Source organism: Pelophylax lessonae (genome assembly GCF_965119305.1).
Source record: "Pelophylax lessonae genome assembly, chromosome: 2".
NCBI classification, from domain to species: domain Eukaryota; kingdom Metazoa; phylum Chordata; class Amphibia; order Anura; family Ranidae; genus Pelophylax; species Pelophylax lessonae.
The window spans coordinates 412,630,357-412,652,462 of record NC_138769.1 but is presented as its reverse complement, the minus strand read 5'-3'; the positions used below and the strand labels follow the sequence as shown (position 1 = coordinate 412,652,462).

The following is a 22,106-nucleotide window of genomic DNA, read 5'->3' as shown; positions in this document are numbered from 1 at the left end:
GGAACTTGTAGAAAATGGACTGAATAGTCTGCAGGAGGTCCCAATGTCGGACAGGCAATTAGAGACCCGGCTGTTAAAGTAGAGGGAGATCACAGGTGCCACTAACAGAGTCCAGTATTAGTTACAGCCAAACTTTTGGGGCCGTTTGTAGCACACCGTCAGTGTGATAAAAACCCAGCAAGAGGATGAAACGAATCATTAGTTTACCTTAGCACATGCCTCATTTGGGTGTCGGTGTGTAGATCGTGTAGGCGGGGGAGGTTGAGTAGCGGTGCATAGTGGCAATAGTCCCCGTTGACCGGTTGGTCCGTGTCCACCTCCTTCTCACCCCGGCGTTCTACCCTTCCATACGGCTAGACCGGCGGCTGTGGAGCTTGACTTCCGGGTCGGAGGTGTCCTCCCGATCGTCACTTCCGGTTTAGCTGATCAGCCGGGCGCCTAGTTGGGGAACAGCCAGGGGGACGATAGACAGGGGATCCCATGCAGGGGATTCAATTGCCGCTAGTGCATGGATGCACAATACACAATGCTGGACGCTGACGCGTTTCACCAACAACGTTGGTTTCCTCAGAGCTACTGAATGGGCTCAAGATGTATCAATATATACCGCCCCTAATTGGTGATTATTCATTAATTATTTACTGATGTGTGGGACTGAAGGGAGCTGCAATACCGCAGATTTCCACAAGATGTCCTCACTTTACAAAGTCGGTATGGTATATTAACATGATACAAATTGCCATTCAACCAGCAAAGTTGCCAGCACTATTTCCAGATGTCATCATCAAGGGAATAGTGACTGATCTTATAAAATCCAATAAAGTGAACATATAATTAAAAATATTACACAGCACGCCATATATAAAGAAATATGAATGTATAACTAGATCTGCATTTTCTGACATGGTCAATCACAATTGAACTTGAATGGGTTTCCACACGGTCACGAGCGGGAAACCATCCCCTTCTTTGTTGTGCTTAATAGATCTCAGCCAGAAGAAATGGAGAAGGGGAGGGAGGAGAGAAAGAAGAAATACCAAATGATTCACTGTATGGTTATTAGTAGTGATATTCTCACTTGTGGGAGTTTCCTAGTTGATCACTGATGTTTAAGCTTCAGGTTAGTGAAGGTCCTAAGTGGGCATAGGGAGTAGGTATCATTAATGCAATAATGGTCTATGCTCATTCATACTTTATGTTCCAGAGACCTATAATCCCTTGACAGGATTCCCACTTCTCACCCACCTTTCCCCAGGTCCCCAGGTGTAAATTGGTGTCACCAACAGGTGACAGGTAAGACTAATTGGAGAAGGTACATACAGAGCACCGTACGTGTGGTGATGTATTTACTGGGTAAATGGCAGTATATAATTGATTAGGCAGAAAGAGAGAGACAGCATAGATCATCACGATGCCAATCCCGAGGGGTCATGGATTTAAGAAGGGCTGTAGGCTAAATTCAACATTAAGTCCCACAGGTGACAAGGATCCCATCTTATAGTGCTTATGGCCTAAAGCCACAACGTCAGATCTATGGGCAATATTTACTGTATGTCTTAAACATAAACATTCCCTCCCCAGCACACAATTGCAAATGAGTGAGATGAGTCGGGGCTGCCGTTAGAAATCATGGGGCCCTGTACAGCCTTCCTGACTGGGCCCTCCAACCCCACCTAAACCCCACCCACCCCCTGGGGTGCAACAAAACAGCAACACTGAATTATCCCCTTATGCCCCAAAAGTGAAAAAAAGTCCCACTTCCTGGAACCCTCTTATGACCTGATGGGGCCCAGGGAAATGTAATTTAACCACTTGCCGACTGCCGCACGACTATTTACGTTGGCAGTCAGCCCCTCACAGGCAGAGCGAGGTAGGGCTACGTCGCTAGCCTGTAAGGGTGTGGGGAGCGAGTGCATGCCTCCCACTCAGTCACAGACCCCCCCGCACGTGTGCCCGGCGGACCCGATATCCGCCGGGCACTCGCGATCGTCTGTGACAGCAGGAGAAAGGCAGGTGGCTAGTGTAAACAAAGCCGTCTGTCAGTTCTCCCTGTGTAAGAATGATGATCAAACGGTTCTACTATGTAGGACCATTGATCATTGTTCTTACACACACAGCCACAGCCAATCACAGTTAGAAGCACGCCCCTAGGACACACTTAACCCCTCCATCTCCAATACAGTTAACTCCTTCACTGCCAGTGTCATTTTTACAGTAACAGTGCATATATATAGCACTGATTACTGTAGTAATGTCACTGGTAACCCCAAAAGTGTCAAAAATGTCAGTCAAGGGTCCGATCTGTCCGTCGCAATGTCGCAGTACTGCAAAAAAAATCGAAGATCGCCGCCATTACGCGTTTAAAAAAAAACAACAAAATTGACAAAAATCTTTCCCTTTGTTGGTAAACGCAATAACTTTTGCGCAAACCAATCAAAATACGCTTTTTGCAATTTTTTTTACCAAAAAAAATTGGCCTAAAATGTTAAAAAATTTTGATTTTTACATTTTTTTGGGGGGAATTTCATATAAAAAAAAATGTGAAAAATATTGTTATTTTTGCAAAATTGACGCTCTTTTTTTGTTTATAGCGCATGATCAAAAAATCGTACAGGTGATGAAATACCACCAAAAGAAAGCTCTGTTTGTGGGAAAGAAAGGACGCTAAAATCGTTTAGGTACAGCGTCGCACGACCGCGCAATTGTCCGTTAAAGTCACGCAGTGCCGAATCGCAAAAGCCTGGCAAATCAGTAGGAGCAGGAGTGTGGTCTAGTAAAATCCATTTATCCATTTAGGAAAAAATTAGCAATAAAGTTGCCCTGGGTCCCCCTGTTTAGCTGATGAGGTATGGGCCCAGTACAAAAGGACCAATTGTATTGCCTTATCAGCAGCCCTGGATGTACTTGAATCCCCCCCCCCCCTTTTCTATTTGTGTAGCCAGAACATATGTGGCCACTTTAATTATGACTTGAAGTTAGTGTACGAGGGGGTTTATGGGAACTGGCAGTAAAGACACATGCACAATTGAAAAATAAATAAAAAGCATTGTAGCAAATATTAAACAAACATACATAAAGATTAAACTGAAGTATTTACATTTGCTTGTAATTCTTCCTTAAAATAAATGAATCTGTCTTCAAGTTTTAGTATAGATATATATTCATGCATTCTTTCTTTACCGTAGCATAACTCTTTCCAAGCCCCAAGACCTGAGTTTTCAGTATGCAAGAACATCAATTTTCTGTTACAAGACGTCTAGGGGTCTGTTTTGGATTTCATCAGACTAAATGCCATAAAACTAAACTCCAGGAAAACTATTAAACACACACATATGTGTATTCTACTAAACCAGTCTTAGGGCTCAATCACGCTGATGCGTGTGGTAAATGGTAATGCATGCAAGGTTAATGCGTGTTTTGACACCCATTAAGGCAACCCATTCATTTAAATGAACTTACAACGCACCAAAATGCTGAAAAACTGGACCTGCGATATTTTTTAAGAAGCAGGCACCAGAACACAAGGTGATGTATTACCATGCATTGTGATGTACTCCAACACAGGTGCACTGGCAAGGTACCTTTGACTGCTATAAGGAATGAACAGCACTACATCACACTAATGTCTGTAACATGTGTTACTGTGTTTTGCAAAAATTGCACCACACCATCACACAACTGCCAAGAGAGAACTATGTGGGTTGGCAAGGCTAGCCTTGATGTAAAAAAATGTAGTTGCCTGGCAGTTTCTGTTTTCACAGATCCAGAGCAAGCATTCAATAAATGACAAATGCCAAAGGAAAGTCAGATTTCGAGGTCAGTGATTCAGAAAGTATTGAAGCCGCTGGATCAAAATGACAGCTAGGCTATTAGCTAATCTAAATGGAGGTCGGCAGTGATAGCCCCCATATTTTACTCAGAACAGAGTTGCTTTACATCATTTTCAGGAACTTGTATTACTGTGTTCATAAAATACTTTTTCATAAATTTATACCTGGGCTAAATCAGTTGTTTGGCCTCATTCACACAGGGTCTCCTCTGAACACCTTTTACTTCTGACAGGAAAAAGCTGCTTAACCGGTTGCCGACCACACGCCGCTTATTTACTGCAACAGGGTGGCTCTCCCAGGCAAACCGTTGTAGGGCTACGTCGGTCGCACTCCTGCAGCTAGGGGGCGAGTGCGCGCCGGTGGCGGCGTGCCCCCGCCCCCGCTCGACAGCGGGAAAGCCGATGCACGGGTCAGGTGGCTCCGATTGCTGCCTGACACCCGCGATCATTCCCCGCTGAGAGAGAAGAATGGTCAGCTGTTGTAAACACAGCAGACCGGTCTTCTCCCTGGAATGATCACAGAGTACCTGTGATCCTTCTATATAGGATCACATGTCTCTATGGTCATTCCACAAGCCACGCCCTTCACAGTTAGAAACACTCCCCTAGGTACACATTTAACACCTTGTTGACACTTGCCCGTGTCATTAGTACAGTAACAGTGTATATATTTTTAGCACTGATTACAAAAGTGTCAAAAATGTCAGTCAGGGGTCCGATCTGTCCGCCGCAATGTCACAGTCCCAGAAAAAATCTCAGATCGCCACCATTACTAGTATAAACAAAAACAATAAAAATTACATAAAGCTTTCCTGTAGTTAGTAGACACAAACCAAACAAAATATCGCTTATTGCAATTTGTTTACCAAATATATGTAGCAGAAAACAAATTGGCCTAAAATGTTAAAAAATTTAGATTTTTTTTTTGGGGGGGGGGGGGGGGGAATGTTGTATAGCAGAATGTGAAAATGGATTTTTTTTTTCAGAATTGTCGCTCTTTTTTTGTTTATAGCGCAAAAAATAAAAATCGCAGAGGTGATCAAATACCACCAAAAGAAAGCTCTATTTGTGGGAAAAAACACATACATTTTCAGGTACAGCATCGCACAACTGCGCAATTGTCCGTTAAAGTAACACAGTGCTGTATCGCAAAATATGGCCTGGTCATTAAGGGGGAAAATCTTCCAGTCCAGAAGTGGTTAAAAAACACATATTGCACACACACTTAGGCATGTTTAGACATGCTTAGGCACGTCAAGCGTTTGAGCGTCTATGGATTCAGGCCATTGGAATGAATGAACACTCAAGTGCCTAGCGTTACCACTTGCCTACTGGGCACTTTTACCCCTTTCCTGCCAAGGCCAATTTTCAGCTTTCAGCGCTGTCACACTTTAAATGACAATTGCGCGGTCATGCTACACTGTACGCATATGACATTTTTATCATTTTTTTCACACAAATAAAGCTTTCTTTTGGTGGTATTTTAATCCCTACTGGGTTTTTTATTTTTTGCAAAATAAACAAAAAAAGACCGAAATTAAAAAAAAAAAAGAAAATGTTTTTATAGTTTGTTATAACATTTTCAAACAGGTAACTTTTTTCTTTCACTGATGTGCATGTAGAAGGCTGCACTGATGGGCACTGATGAGGCGGCACTGATGTGGGGGCACTGGTGGGTACTGATGAGGAGGCACTGATGAGGCTGCAATCATAGGCAGAACTAATGGGCACTGATTGGCGCCACTAATAGGTGGCACTGATGGGCACTGATAAGTGGCACTAAAGGGCACTGATAGGTAGGAACTGATGGGCACTGATATGCAGCTCTCTTTGGTAGCACTGATGGGTACTGACAGCCAGCACTGATAGATGACACTGATGAGGAGACACTGATTGGCAGCACTGATGGACACTGATTGGCAGCACTAATTGGCAGCACTGGTGGCCACTGATAGGCAGCACTGATGGACACTGTTGGGGCTGCACTGATGGACAATGTTGGGGCTGCACTTATAATCAGGACACTGATAATTATCAGTGTAGATGTCCCTTTCACACAAATCCTGTGAAGGAGGGGAGAGCAGGTTACTTGCTCTCCTCTCCTTTCCTCACGCTGTCAGTGTGATGAAAGGCATGCCGATAACCGGCTTGTGTTTACATCATGATTAGCTGTGATTGAACACAGCTGAATACGTGGTAAAGGGCTGCTGTGATTGGCCCTTTACCCTGATCCTAAGGACACAGCACTCACAGAGCGCGCTGAAGCGGGCGCACGGTGGGCACAATCACGGGAGGATGTAATATGACACCCTCCCAGAACTGACCAACTGTGTTGTAGCTGTCATTCGGCAATAGCGTGATCGGGAAGTGGTTAAACACGTTTAGATGCATTTAAAAGCATTTACAAGTGGCAGGCATTTTTTTCTGCTCAAAACTCCTCTCTTAAACGCACTGGTGGTGTGCTTTCATTTTATTTTATTTTTTTAGCGTGTAAACGCTTATGAGCACGGACACATCGTTGTAAGTTCTCTAGCTATGCTGGTAACTCAGTGTGCTTTCCTCCAATGATCAGACTTGTCCTGACACGCATCCCTGCGAAGCCATTCATTAGAAAGCTCAGTGTACTGCTGCTTCTCCTCCCCCAGCTCTCATGCAGCTGAGAACAGAGGAAATGTGATCACTTATAAAAAGAGGAAAAAGGGTATTTACATTTTTGTTTTACACCTATACACAAATGTTTTGCCTTTCATTTCTCTTTTAAATTGAATGGCTTGTTTTACAGGGTGATAGTTTACAATCACTTTAAAATCGCCCTTTTAGCGTGTCCTGGGGGGTTCCATAGCAGCTGTCTGGGCAGGTGCCAAGGAGACACAAACCTGTTCAGGACCTGTGCCAAGCTGTGTGCACTCGCATACACACATTGCACCCTGCAAGCCTCACTCAACTTCCCTCTGTGTCTACTGTGGTACAAGGAAGTTTAGGGACCAGCAGTGATAAATCCCAGTCAGCAATGGTGCATGGACAACACAGTAGCGTATCATCATAGGCGTGCGCAGGGGGTGTGCCGGGTGTCAAGTAAAAACAAAACCTCCTGCGCTCAAGTGCTGTCTGATGGAGCAGCATCTTTTCTGGCTATGAGGAAGGGGGCTCGCCCCTGAAACGCGTCAGCCTAGCCACAGCAGCCCCATGCGACTATCTGTATGCCCATTTGTCACTATTGGGACCTGGCTACCTTGGAGACTGTATATGCTATTCTTGATGTGTGTTGTACCACACCAGTCTTGTGAGTATATTGTACACCTTTTAATATTTTAATAAAAGTTTTTATGGTAATGCACTAGGTCGGTGCGCCCCTCTTTTTCTTTTTTGTCTTTTCTACAGGTGTGCCGGGTGTGACTGGGCACACCCTAATCATCCCGTATGGTGAAGATTCCCCCTGCTGATATTTCACCAAAAGCCTTCCAAGGGAGCTCCTAAAAAAAAAAAAAAAATAGTAAAAAATAATAAAAAAAATCAAATAATAAAAATAAAAATCTACTGACACCGTCCACTGCCCCACTGACACCAACCTCTGCCCTACTGACAAGTCTACTGCCCTACTAACACCATCCATGTTTTAATAAATTTGGAGTGCACACCCTAATGCAATAGGCTGCGCACACCTATGGGAATCATCCAAGTGTGTGTGCAGGAAGGAGGGTCACCGTACCCTGTCACACATGGCACACTGATCTCCCGCAGCACTGCCGATTCCCCTCCTCTCCAAAGCACGGATTCCCTGCGGCTCCCCTGCAGCTGCCATCTTCTCCTCCTTTCCCTTCCCATTGGCTTTGGGTGCTGCAAGGGAGCCACAGGGGGATTAAGACATGCAAACCTATTACCCCCTATGCTTTTCGCCTTAATGCTGTGAATGCTTTAAGGTAAAAAAAAAAAAAAAAAGAAAAAAACGTTAAGCCTTTAGTGTTACTCTAAGGAGCAAAATGTTCACTAAACAGTTTAGTAAAAAAAGCAGAAATTGCCTTCTATTCAATCAACTAATAATGCTAGGAAACATCCTGTTTTTTAAAATTTCCCTTTCACACGAATGAGCAATAAAACTGAAACCGAATTAGATTATTTACTGCTATACTTTGTGTAACCTATACACTAACATATCTTTGCTAAGCAAACTCCTTAAGGCTTCGTTTTCACTTACAGTTAAGTGGCGGTAACTACATGGGATTGAGCCATGTTTTTACCATCTCCTTCCACTACAGCAAACCCCTAAGCTGCAGAGTTAGCCATACAGGGGTATAATCTGTACACAGGTCACATTGGGGATGATTTACTAAAACTAAAGAGTGCAAAATCTTGTGCTGCTCTGCATAGAAACCAATCAGCTTCTGAGTATTTTTCTCAAAGTTAACCACTTAAGCCCCGGAAGATTTTACCCCCTTCCTGACCAGGGCCTATTTTGCGATTCGGCACTGTGTGACTTTAACGGACAATTGCACGGTCGTGCAATGCTGTACCTAAATAAAATTGATGTCCTTTTTTTTCCTACAAACAGAGCTTTCTTTTGGTGGTATTTGATCACCTGTGCGATTTTTTGATCATGCGCTATAAACAAAAAAAGAGTGACAATTTTGCAAAAATAACAATATTTTTCAAATTTTTTTATATGAAATTCCCCCCCAAAAAAATGTAAAAATCTAAATTTTTTTACATTTTAGGCCAAAGCGTAATTTGATTGGTTTGCACAAAAGTTATTGCATTTACTAACTAAGGGAAAGATTTTTGTCATTTTTATAGTTTTTTTTTTTTTAACGAGTAATAGTGGCGGTCTGCGATTTTTTTTTTGCGGGACTGCGACATTGCGGCGGACAGATTGGACCCTTGACTGACATTATTGACACTTTTGGGGGTACCAGTGACATTACTACAGTAATCAGTGCTAAACATTTGCACTGTTACTGTAAAAATGACACTGGCAGGCAAAGGGTTAACTTTATTTGAGAATGAGGGGTAAAGTGTGTCCCTAGGGGCGTGCTTCCAACTGTGATTGGATGTGGCTTTTCATGTAACAGCAGAGATCAACGGTCCTACATAGCAGGACCGTATGATCTCTGCTGTTACACAGGGGAGAATGACAGGCGGCTTTGTTTACATTAGCCGCCTGCCTTTCTCCCGGTGTAACCGACGATCGCGAGTGACCGGCGGACATCGGGTCCGCCGGTCACTCGCGCGGGGGGTCTGTGAGCGAGCGGGAGTGGGCCTCCGGCGGCGTGCGCTCGCTCCCTAGAGCCTCACAGGCTAGCGACGTATACCTATGTCACTTTGCCTGTGAGGGGCTGACTGCCGACGTAAATTGTCGTTAGGCAGTCGGCAAGTGGTTAAACTGAGCAAGCTGAAGTTAAAAGCTGATTGGCTTCCATGCACAGCTGCACCAGATTTAGCGCTCTTTAGTTTTAGTAAATTATCCCCAATGTGACCTGTGTATAGAGTATACCCCTGTATGACTGACTCTGGACTTTGCACTCTTTGGTTTTAGTAAATCTCCCCCAGTGCAACAAAAAAAGTGAATGGGTCTACGCTGCAACTGTCCCGTGCCACATGTGCCAATGCTTACTATTGCAACTTGGTGCTGTGGGCTTTTGAGGGTTAAAACAGCTGATGAGGAGGAAAAATATTGACTATTCACTCCCTGTACATCGCTCTCTGCAAAGCGATCCACCACTGATTGCTCTTCAGACGGCAATACTTGTTTTAATGTGCCCTTAGTGAATGAATCCTCATATATCCGAAAGAACTGTATTTGCCAGCCTCACCGGATTCATGAATCAATTCACTCACTTCCATAAGTACTTTATGTAAATCACAACTTTTGTTTTTTTTTGTCTCTGGAAACTACATTTATATAGCAGCTATACGGCTGTATCTGCTGATTTATTATTAGCTCGTCTTTCCCTTACTTATTTTTAGCACAGCCGTGATAGTTTAATGATAATAACAGGACTATTGCCTCTACCTTGTTCACAGTTACAGTTCACTAATTAGAGAAGTTTCACTTTCCTTAAATACTTCACTTTTCTAAAATCATATAGTTTTCCCCTAACAGAGAAAGCAGAATCCACTGCTTTTTTTTCTAACTGCCTCTTCAACAAGGTCTAATAGTACCCAGAATATGATTACATAAGCAATCTGATATTATTACACATATGCAAATCAAGAGAAACATTTTTGGAGAGAGTGTCGTCATGTCTCCACCCACCTAAACTTAGCTGTCAAGTTCCAGCCCCTGTCACTGGAAGGAGAGAAGTTTAAACTCAGCTACCTTGCTGAGTGTTTCATAGCAGCATCTATCTCATTGTGCAGGGGGACTTGGCATCATGATTTCAAGGGTCTTTTTCCTGTTTCTCTTTGGAGTTATATCTGCACATCTTGGATATGCACAGAAGCTGCCAAAAGGCAAGTAATTGAAAAAGCAAAGCAGTTTTTAAATGTCTTTGGGGTTACTTTAAAAAATAATTCTTGATAATTCATAGACAGGTGATGCAAAGTGCAATGTTATATGACTATGCTCTGAAATCCATCAATTCTGATCACTACCTGATCATGCAATGTGCTAATCTAGCTATTTCCTCTATCACTTTGCTGTGCACTGTTTTGTGTTATTGTATGTTAATGTTTTGCTGGTTGACATAAACTGCACTTACTTATTTATGTTGTTATAAAGTGTGTTACTATACCTTTTTTCATTAATATGCAGAGATTAGCAAAACACCGACACTCCCCCTCTGCCTGGGTGGATTGTTCAGTGTAATCTGTTTTTTGGCAGATGGTAATTGTACAGATAGAACAGCTGGAGTGTCCAATAAAAGATTCTGCATCTGATATTGTTTGGCTTTATAGCGGTTGGCATACTTATTTTTTTCCACTCGTGTCCGATTTTCAACCATATTAAGGGCATGTCCCTAATTAGTATAATCGTGTGTGGGTTGATGCTGGAACAAGTTTGAAGTCATCTAAGTCCTCTATCATTTTCAGCAAGACACGGCCATTGGGAATAGTAAAAGTTTAGTGACACATGTTTCTTCATCATTCTTGACTTTGTTCCAGCCCAGCACAGCTAGGGATACTTTACAGGAGTTGTACTGTATCGCTCAGATGTTATACTGTAGAAAGGAAGGTTCAGATTTAAATGTGGAATCGTTACGATCAGAGCCAGGACAAGGTCATCTAGAGCCCAGGGCGAACATGCCAAATTGCACCCCCAATTGAGCATTATGTGTCAGCGAATATTTCCCCCCCCCCCAAAAAAAATTGATAACTAATCTGCATGCTCACCCCTTAAACCTAAATTCCTCCTCTTCTCAGTACAAATCTGCATCTGGTCCCTGCTGAAACCTTTCCTCCCAGCACAAATCTTTGCCCCCATTCCCCCAGCTCAAATTTTCCCCTCACCCCCCCCCCCAAAAAAAATAAAAACATCCCCCACACAAATCCACTACCCCTTAAATTTCCCCTACAAGCAAAAAATAATTTGCCCGTCCACTTGCAGGACAAAGTCCCCTCCCTCAATCCCACACAATACCACATATCACCCCCCAAATTTCCCCTACTAGCACAAATCCCCCCCCCCCCAAAAAAAAATTCCCCTCTATCATATTACTTTTATAGTACAAATCCCCCCTCCTAGCACAAATCCTCTTCTCCCATCCCCTCTCCCGACACGAATCCCCCAAATCACCACCCTAAATTTGCCCTCCTAGAAAAATGATTACCCACCACTGCTGCTCCCCAAATTCCCCTTGTCAACACAAATCTCCTCTCCCTCCATTCTCAATGAGGTGTCATCCCACCTCACATGATAACATAGTGCCCAGGACAGCCGCCATTCCTGCCCACCCCTTGTCCCAGCCCTGGTTGCGTTGTAGATTTATTGGCAAACTTTGTGCTAAGAGAATATTTCAACAGTCAATGACGCTCAGTTCTAAAATCTTCATATAAAAAGACATTATCAAAAAATTATTGTAACAATAAATGTGAATAATGTGTACCTAAAGCTCAAACTGTTGTTGGGTAGGCATATACATATACAGTACTCATCTGGCAAGAAAATCCAGCATTGTCCTGCTATGGTCTGCTGTGCTGTCATAGCATGCCAGGGCCCACACCACCATCTTACTTCATCAGGAGCCAGCTGTCTCTTCCTGGCAGCCATCCCCTGATGGTGGGCCGCAGTGCATACACATCTGCAGTAGGTTGTCTCAAAGCCCCCTGAGATGCGAGATGTTAGGAATTTGCAAAAAAAAAAAATTACTGTTGTGGGAAAGGACAGAGAAAGTAGCAGTTGCATAAAAGTAGAAGGAGAGCGTGAAGATCCGCTTTTAGCTTTACAAAACGGTTAGAACTCCTGTCACTTTGTTTTTTTTTTACTGTCTGCATTGGTGCTGGGCAGGGGCACTCTTTCTATTTCTCCTAGTGGCCATTCTCACCAAGATAGAAAGTGATGGAGATATAAAATTGTATAGTTGCCACCGGAACAAGAATAAATAAGAAATTGTCAGAGAGTGAAAACCTACACAAACATCTCACGCACTGAATGTATGTAATGGCAAGGGGTGCTGGTGTGTTACTGGCCAAAGGGGATCTATTTCACTGCTTTTCTTCTTATCTTGTAATTTCTTAGCTCCACAAAATTATGCTTGGTTCTGTTTTCTCTCAAAGGGGAGGTGCAGGGAGGTGGCGGGTATGGGGTGGAACCAAGAGACGATGCTCAGAGGTGGGTAGGGGGGGGGGGGGGCGGCGCAAAAGGTTAGCTTGAAAGAGGGCAGTTCCAGCACCTATTCACTGAGAAACAAATCCCTGGTTTTAACCATTGCCAACTCTATGCAAACTTGAAAAAAAAAAGCTTTGTGATATAAATATATATATACATATATATTTATATATATATATATATATATATATACAGTAATAATATAGATATACTGTATATAGATATATATATATTTCTATCTAGATATTGTGAAAGATTTAACTTAAAAAACAGTTGAAATAAAATGTTTTTATGATATACCAAATGATTAATAATGATCTTTTACTGCAAGGGAAAATAGGTGCTCAATAAAAACAGGGAATGTGAGAATACAGTTCATCTGTTAAATTCACTTTTAAGCTGGATTGGCAGTACACTAAAAGACCGATTCTGGAACACTGTGCTGGATCCAAGGTCTTCACTGAGTGCAATCCGGTGTAGAATTTGTTTTTTCACCTCTGATTGGACACAGTAGGGAAATAAGACACGTAGAGGCAACAAAAGTATCTTAGTGAACTATTTTTTTATGTATAGGAAAGTCTGACCTAAACTGGAGAGAGATTTAGTCAGGTTTGTAACAAGTCATAAATATTTGTGTTACTAAGCCCTAGGAAAAAGTATTGATAAATGTTTAAGACCTGATCCAACCTTTGGACGAGAACTGGGCCATATAGAGTAGATCAACCCAAAGGAATGGTAACAAGGACTTGGGCATATGTGACCCGTATTATTGTACAGGACACTCTGATCTGGCTGTATACAGTGGGGACATTGCTGGCAGGATGTTCTCTTCTTTTCTCCTAAGTCTAGTCTATGAGAACCTTCATGTTGGAGCATATAAAGTAATAGATAAATTAAAGGCCGGTATGGCTGGAGGGAGCCCATTTCTTCTTAAAGGTGCAGGGATACAACAGAAGCCCAGCAAAGCACAATGGCAGCTAAAGGCATCCAGTATTTCCGCATGCCAAATCCAGCAAACTAAACAAAATGGCAACCAGCCTAATTTATAACTAGCTTTTAGAGTAAGGGGCATATGAATGGCCTTTACACTGTCTACCAATTAGCTTCTCTATGATAACCCATACCCCTCACCAGACAGGATTTGCACCATGTCACCCAGCTTCCGTATGATAACCCATATCCCTCACCCAGTTTTGATTGGCAGCTCATATTTCTCATCTGAAACTCCACATTACACATTGCCAGATTGACAGCCATGATGTCACACTAGGAATAAAGATACAAATCAAAGTGGGGTTGCATGAAGTAAGAGAGAGGAGCGGGGCTTGCAGACCTCTATCTCTTGCTCTGCACTTTATTTTAGGTACTTTAATATTTATTTATTGTTTTATTTCATAGTATTGTAGTTCACTTAATTTAGACCCACGTATTGTGAAATGCACTCACCTATGCATACTTGGTGTGGCCTATTAAACCATTAAACCACTAGAAAATTATACTCTAGAAAAAGATTGAATAGTAGTATAGAGCTTGGCTTTTAAATCCAACATTTTCATGCATTGTTGGGAGTTTATGGTGATGGTGACAGATGGGACCATACTAACATTTTGCACAGCATGCCATGTGACCCAAGTCACCATGTTACATTTTTTTAAATTCTATTTACAGTAGCAACATACATAAATTCACCACTGCATGTTGTTCCCTCTTATCTTTTTCACTGAGTTATCCACAAAAACATACTCACCCAGCAAATCCAGCAGTATTCTGTAGGAATCCACTACTGCACCTCCAGTCCCTCACCATCATCTTTTTTGTGAGGGCTTTGAAGGCATCTGTCTCTTCTAATATCTTGCAGCAGGCACCCTTATGATGTGCATGCTTCATGGTGTATTCGCTGTAAACTACCCAGAGGCTCCTGGAATGAGTAATGCGGGTAACCCAGGGGGAGGCTGCAGACAACTTAGCATGTCATTCTCTTTTGGCTAGAATCTAGAACGTGTGAGGAGGGTTCCCAAAAAAGATGTCAAAAAAAGAAATTACAAATAGTGAGAAAAGAGGGGAATAGGAGTGAAATAACTGAAAGCTGGTGGGGTAGGTAAGGCTTGCTTTAACTGATTTATTATTTATTGATACATTTTCCACAGTTGTTTATAGGGAAAGCTAATCCATTCACACCAGTCCCTGACCCACTGCTGTAGGGCCAGTTGGATGGAAGCCAGTTAACCTAAAAGTATGCATTTAAAATGATGAATGGAAATGCAGTATCCAGAGTAAACTTGCAAAACATGGGGAGAACCTCTATGCAGATGGTGTAATAGAACATCAGTAGGAGTACATGACACCCTGCTGTCTCATTAAATCAACACTCAGTGGGGAATTGTACCCTGGTTCCAGGTACAGGGAATTTTAACCATTAAACTCAGAGTCATTAGGGTGAAGTTTTGATAACTTTTTATGTTGTGCCCTATTTGTCAGAGAAGTAAGAGATATAATGTACTGTAGTATTAATATAAAGCTCAAAGAATATCTTCAATGAGGAGCATGCATATGGAGTTCTCTGATCAAAGTAGACACATACAAGAGCTTTTTTCTCAATGAAAGCTTTAACCTGACCTTTCATGTTGAAATTTAGTGAAATGATTGACCTTTCAATTCTATTTTTTGTCAAAATTGCAAAGCCATCAAAGACATTGAGTGATGATTTTGATTAGGGATGAGCTTTGAGTTCGAGTCGAACGTAAGTTAATCTCGACAAATGGGGCCGCTGCACCCTAAAAATAGAAGTGTAAAAAAAAACGCTCCCGTCACTTCAGTGTACTATTGGGTGCATTATTGTAGTGCATTATTGGGTGCTCGTGACATCAGATTCCTATATAAGAGTGATCAAACTCAAACAGCTCATTACATGGGAAGCGTCTGAAGAGGCAAGAGCTTCTTTTTTTTTTCTATTTTTCGGGTGCACGCCGATTGATTTACATCAAGGGACATTTTTTTTAAAAAACTTTTAATAAATGACTTGTCAAAAACTGGCTTTTGTCTTTATTTTTTTGTACACTTTTTTGGTGAATGGGTAGGGGTACGATGTACCCGATATCTATTCACATGGGGGAGGGGCCGGGATCTGGGGGCCCCCTTGTTAAAGGCTTCCAGATTCCGATAAGTCCCCCACCCCCAGACCCCCACAACCACAGCTCAGGGTTGTTGGGAAGAGACCCTTGTCCCTGTCAACATTGGGACAAGGGGCTTTGGGGGGCAAGTGGCCTAGTATGGTTCAGGAGGGGGGCGCTCACTCGTCCCCCCTTCAGCCTGTCCAGCCAGGCTGCTTGCTCGAGTAAAGGTCTGGTATGGATTTTGGGGGGGGACCCCCACGCCATTTTTTTTTCAATTTTGCCACGGGGTTCCCCTTATAATCCGTACCAAGGGTCTGATATGGACTGGGGGGGGGGAGAGCACACACCATTTTTTTCATGTTTTTTTATCTGTATTGCGGAAGCCGACAATACATTACAGCCGCGAGCAAGTTTAAATTACACTTTTTCCTTTAGAAATGTCAGTATTGCTGCAGCAGGCTACATACATCACACAAATGCGCCACTTTACAGCCACATTAAGGGGACCCCCCAAGCACAATATTTAAAGGAATTTTTCATTTTTATTGTTTCACTTTAAGCATCATTAAAATCACTGCATTAGTACATGTCCCCAAAGGCAGTACCCAGGTCCCCATACACTTTTTTTGGGCAATAACTTGCATTTAAGCCTTTAAAATTAGGACTTTTAAAGTTTCATGTTTGAGCCCCATAGACTTTAATGGAGTTCGCATGTTCTAACAAACTTTTCCCCTGTTTGCGGTGTTCTGGTGTGAACTGAACCGGGGGGTGTTCGGCTCATCACTAATTATGATCAATTGCTAGGAGATGGGATCAAAATTGCCTGATCAAACCTAGTAGAAAAAGGTGATTGCTTTCATGTTGCCATAGCGTGTTTCTGTTTTGATTTAATCTTTTTATAAACTGTATTGTATTTATAAATTTATTGTCCAGTTTCAACTTCACATTTTAGTTAATTCTGGTTGTTGATTGAACTTGTAGGTGGTATTACTATATTTGGGATTCGCAGTAAATAAAAGGTGTTTGAAACTGACTAAAAATTGTCATATGTACGGCTAGCTTTAAGAAATTCCATATTTACCCAACAACTGCATCCACGTGCAGTTTAGGAAATCTCCCTTTTATTTTACAAAGAGAATGCAGCACAACACCAGCATATATCTGCCCAAATACATGTTACAGATAGTAACAGACAGTTACATGTTACAAGATTTTTGTTTTGGGGTTAAATATCAACCTAAATTAGCAAAGACCAGTATGAAAACACCTGTAGTGTTGGTATCATTTTCCGAATTCTGAGCTTGTTACATCCTTGTAAAAATCTCAATTCATTTTTGGGCAGCTTTTATTGCATCACACGTCACTCTGTAATGACTGATTTGACCCCTTAAATAACATAAACGCTTTACAGTAAAAGTTATACAATAAGGAGATAGACTTCCACTGGAGCTCAATGTGTTTCTAAATGCAAAAAATATAACTGGGTTTTAACCACTTAAGCCCCGAAGGATTTGGCTGCTAAACGACCAGGGGGTATTTTGCGATTCGGGACTGCGTGACTTTAACGGACAATTGCGCGGTCGTGCAACGCTGTACCTAAACGAATTTGGCGTCCTTTTTTTCCCACAAACAGAGCTTTCTTTTGGTGGTATTTGATCACCTGTGCGATTTTTTGATCATGCGCTATAAACAAAAAAAGAGCGTAAATTTTGCAAAAATAGCAATATTTTTCACATTTTTTTATATGAAATTCCCCCCAAAAAAAATGTAAAAATCAAAATTTTTTAACATTTTCGGCCAATTTGTTTTATGCTACCTATGTTTGGTAAAAAAAAATCGCAAAAAACGTATTTTGATTGGTTTGCGCAAAAGTTATCCCGTTTACTAACAAAGGGAAAGATTTTTGTCATTTTTGTTGTTTTTTTTTTTAACGCGTAATGGCGGCAATCTGCGATTTTTTTTGCGGTACTGCGACATTACGGCGGACAGATCGGACCCTTGACTGACATTTTTGACACTTTTGGGGTTACCAGTGACATTTCTACAGTAATCAGTGCTATACATATGCACTGTTACTGTAAAAATACACTGGCAGTGAAGGGGTTAACTTTTTTTGAAAGGGAGGGGCTATGTGTGTCCCTAGGGGCGTGCTTTATACTGTGATTGGCTGTGGCTTCAGCTGTATGAACGGTGATCAATGGTTCTACATAGTAGAACCGTATGATCATCAATCATACACAGGGGAGAATGACAGGCAGCTTGTTTACACAAGCCACCTGACTTTCTCCCTCTCCCCCGCCGATCGCAGAGTGACCGACGGACATCGGGTCCGCCGGTCACACGCGCGGGGGGGTCCGTGACCACGCGGGAGCGGGAGCGCGCCTCCGGGGGCGTGCGCTCGCTCCCTAGACCCTCACAAGCAAGCGACGTAGACCTACGTCAGTTTGCCTGTGAGGGGCTGACCGCCGACGTAGATAGTCGTGCGGCGGTCGGCAAGTGGTTAATATTTCTAAGAGATACCATTGATCAGGGAATGTCTCATTGTCTTGGGGTATTAGAAACTAATTTTGTCCCTGTTACAAATGAACCATGTTTTATAAGAATGTCTTCCTTCCTTCCTAAGTAAGTCTTTTTAACCTGTCTTATTCACTACAGTGTAAAAAGAAATGGAAAAATATTATGTGTCTAAAGCATTCAATCAGAAAATATTTCTTTACTGAGATGATTACAGCAAGATTTTGGAAGGGTTTTTGCACTCACTGAAAATCTGAGTTATCTTGTTTTATTAGTTCAGCGTGTACCGGTACGTCACTTTGCCTGCACGGGGCTGACCACCGCAGTATATATACTTGTGGCGGTCGGCAATTGGTTAAAATGGAGTGACTGTCAGATTTGATATAGCTTCCAAAGCTAGATATTATACTTTGCACTGGCAGTTGCTTAGTAAAACTGAATTTAGAATACAGAAAATATCCTCTTTTTACAGCTCATGTGCTAGACGCAGGGGTCTTCAAACTATGGCCCTCCAGTTGTTCAGGAACTGCAATTCCCATCATGCCTAATCATGTCTGTGAATGTCAGAGTTTTACCATGCCTCATGGGATGTGTAGTTCTGTAACAACTGGAGGGCCATAGTTTGAGAATCCCTGTAAGAGCTTTCAGACAGTGCAATACACCACAATACCACTACTGTTTTGAACTAGTAGTCAGTTATACACTATAAAGATAAACTCCAGCCTTATCTTCAGTCTTGTACAATTGTACAGGCCCTGTTTCTATACTGAAAACACTGATTTCACTGAACACTGTGAGCTGCACACCGTGTGCATGACAAGCTGCAGCAGGTCAGAGCGCACCTGTTTTTTTGGCTGGAGGACATTTAAAGCCATCAAATTCCTTTACCTAATCCTTTGCTGCCCCCAGCCCAGCCTGCTCCTTTCATTCATTGGATTTCAGTTGTTTCAATCATGGGGGTTCAGCATTACCATGCAGGCATTACCTAGGACAGTCTGCATGCGAAGGCAGCTCCTTATAATTTTTAATTTTTTCAGCACCCTGTCTGCCCCTACAAACTGATATGATCTGCCTACAATGTGTAGCGAGGCACAGAAACCTAGTGATAATGTTACTTGGTATAAAATATAGAATGTGATGAAAATGAAAAGGTTTTATTTTAAATTGCTGTTGGTGAGATTGGAAAGGAGGAAGCAGCAGAATAAATTATATCACGCAGAGGTTCTTACATTGGGTAAAGCAATCAGTTAACACATTTCTGGGAAAGCATACCTATAATGTATATTGAGAGTAAAAATAGGTAAATTAAGGAAAGTGTACATTGGCTGTTTATGGCAGCCACTGGCTTGTTAGAGAATTTAGGAACCCCAGCAGGGAGGATTTCCTTAAAAAAGAGGCATAATTCCTTAGAGCAGCCTTTCTCGATTTTTTCAACACAGAGAAACCCGGTCTTGGGGAACACCCAATAAAAATTAAAATTCTACAACTCATGACACATCAGTGTGACAGTCAGCGGGAAGAATGCTCCTTACTCTTGTCATCATTGGGAATACTTACCTCCTTAGAGATAGCTAAAAGGAATAATGGTTTCATTGGAAACTTATCTGAGAGGTAGAAATTGCCCATTGGTCAAGGAACCCCTAATGCCCCGTACACACGTGCAGATTATGTGAAGACTTTTGTCTTCAGATTTACCTTTTCTATGTAGTGCAAGGGCCTGCCGGATTGCATACAAATTGAAAGTGTTTAGGTTTGACCTCATATTATATGGTTTTGGTAAGTCTACAGACAAAAGTCTTCAGATAATCTGCACGTGTGCACGGGGCATAACAACCCCTGGAGGAATCCTAGGGTTCCATGGAACCCTGGTTGAGAAACCCTGCATTAGAGGTACTAAACCAAATACCTATTTACCCAGTCATTATCTCAGAACTAGTTAGCGGTTTATACATTAGCGAATGGCTGCTTTATTCAGAACTTAAGTAACATGCTCCGGCTAACAGAACACAGAACTTAAAGCGTAACTCTAGGCATAAAGATTTTTGAGACTTGTGGTGTGTAAAGAAAAAGTTACCTCTAATTAGGTTTATCCCACATTGAGTGCTGCGGCTGCCTGACTACAATACCCAGTACAGGTGGTCCCCGGGTTACAAACAAGATAGGGACTGTAGGTTCGTTCTTAAGTTGAAATTGTTTGTAAGTCAGAACATGTACATTTTTTAAGTGTAGCTCCAGCCAAAAAAAAACATTTTAAGTTTTGTAGATAGCATATCTTTCTTTCTGACACTGTGACATTTGGATTTTGAATATTTTGGGTTGTTCGGAAACAAGGATTGGCGATAAAGCTTCTGTGGAGACACCTTTTTCCCATGGTAACGCTTACATGGGTAAATTTCCCTTCCTAGAGTTAGATTTTCTCTCACTTCCTGTTGTCTCCTTCCTTTTGTATGTAGGAGTCATTTGTGAGTCGGATGTTTGTAGCCCAGGGACTGCCTGTCGTGTGGATCCCTCTATCCACACTGTTAGCGTTGATGGAGGAACCGATTTGTTTTCTTTTCTTTTCCTGTTCAGCCCTGCAAACACCACCTGGCCCAACAGGGCCTTGCGAACATTTATCAGTGGAACAGAGAATGCATCCTATCAGATATACCATGGATGCCATTTCCTGAATACAATAGATGGCCTCTGTTTAACCGGTTGCCGACCGCCGCACGACTATATACTGCGGCGGTCAGCCCCGGCCAGGCAGAGTGACGTATCGGTACGTCACTCGCCTGTCACTGACTTGCGAGCCTATCGCGGGCGGGCGCGCGCCCGCCGAGGCGCGCGCCCGCCGCGGCTCGTTCACAGGCAAGTCAGTGCGTGTGACCGGCGGACTCGATGTCCGCCAGTCACACTGCGATCGCTCCTGTGAAGGGAGAAAGACAGAGCAGCTTGTGTAAACAAGCTGCCTGTCAGTTCTCCCTGTGTAAAAGTGAAGATCTGTCCGTTCTACTATGTAGAACGGTTGATCTTTGCTTTTACACCAATAGGAATGTCCCTACACAGTTAGAATCACGCCCCTAGGACACACTTAACCCCTCCCTGTCCAATAAAGTTAACCCCTTCCCTGCCAGTGTCATTTTTGCAGTAACAGTGCATATGTATAGCACTGATTACTGCAGTAATGTCACTGGTAACCCCAAAAGTGTCAAAAATGTCAGTCAAGGGTCCGATCTGTCCGCCGCAATGTCGCAGTACCGAAAAAAAAATCGCAGATCGCCGCCATTACGCGTTAAAAAAAAAAAAACAAAAATGACAAAAATCTTTCCCTTTGTTAGTAAACGCGATAACTTTTGCGCAAACCAATCAAAATACGCTTTTTTCGATTTTTTTTACCAAACATAGGTAGCATAAAACAAATTGGCCGAAAAATGTTAAAAAATTTTGATTTTTACTTTTTTTTTTGGGGAATTTCATATAAAAAAATGTGAAAAATATTGTTATTTTTGCAAAATTTACGCTCTTTTTTTGTTTATAGCGCGTGATCAAAAAATCGCACAGGTGATCAAATACCACCAAAAGAAAGCTCTGTTTGTGGGAAAAAAAGGACGTCAAATTCGTTTAGGTACAGCGTCGCACGACCGCGCAATTGTCCGTTAAAGTCACGCAGTAAAAAAGCGCAAAAAAACCCCTGGTCCTTTAGCAGCCAAATCCTCCGGGGCTTAAGTGGTTAATGTGGATGGGGAAATTGATAGATTTTCTTATGTTCGCCCTAGATTCCTACATTTTTCTGGTCTGAAGAATTAGTTGTTTCTTTCACCGTGTCCTTTCCAGACTGATTCCTAAATAGGACCAACTGATGAAATTTAAGTATTCTAGTGAGGAAAGCTGCAGTGTTTGCAACCCT

The 22,106-nt window shown here is 42.3% G+C and overlaps 1 protein-coding gene across 1 annotated transcript in view; it reads left to right on the top strand.

Annotated features, from left to right (window-relative positions):
• Positions 1 to 10,113: 10,113 nt before the first annotated feature.
• ABI3BP (ABI family member 3 binding protein) overlaps positions 10,114 to 22,106 on the top strand; it is a 520,855-nt gene continuing 508,862 nt past the window's right edge. The window contains exon 1 of the mRNA XM_082245218.1: positions 10,114 to 10,276. Coding sequence (XP_082101344.1) covers positions 10,198 to 10,276 — 79 coding nt within the window. The 5' untranslated portion in view covers positions 10,114 to 10,197. The remainder of the gene's footprint in view (positions 10,277 to 22,106) is intronic.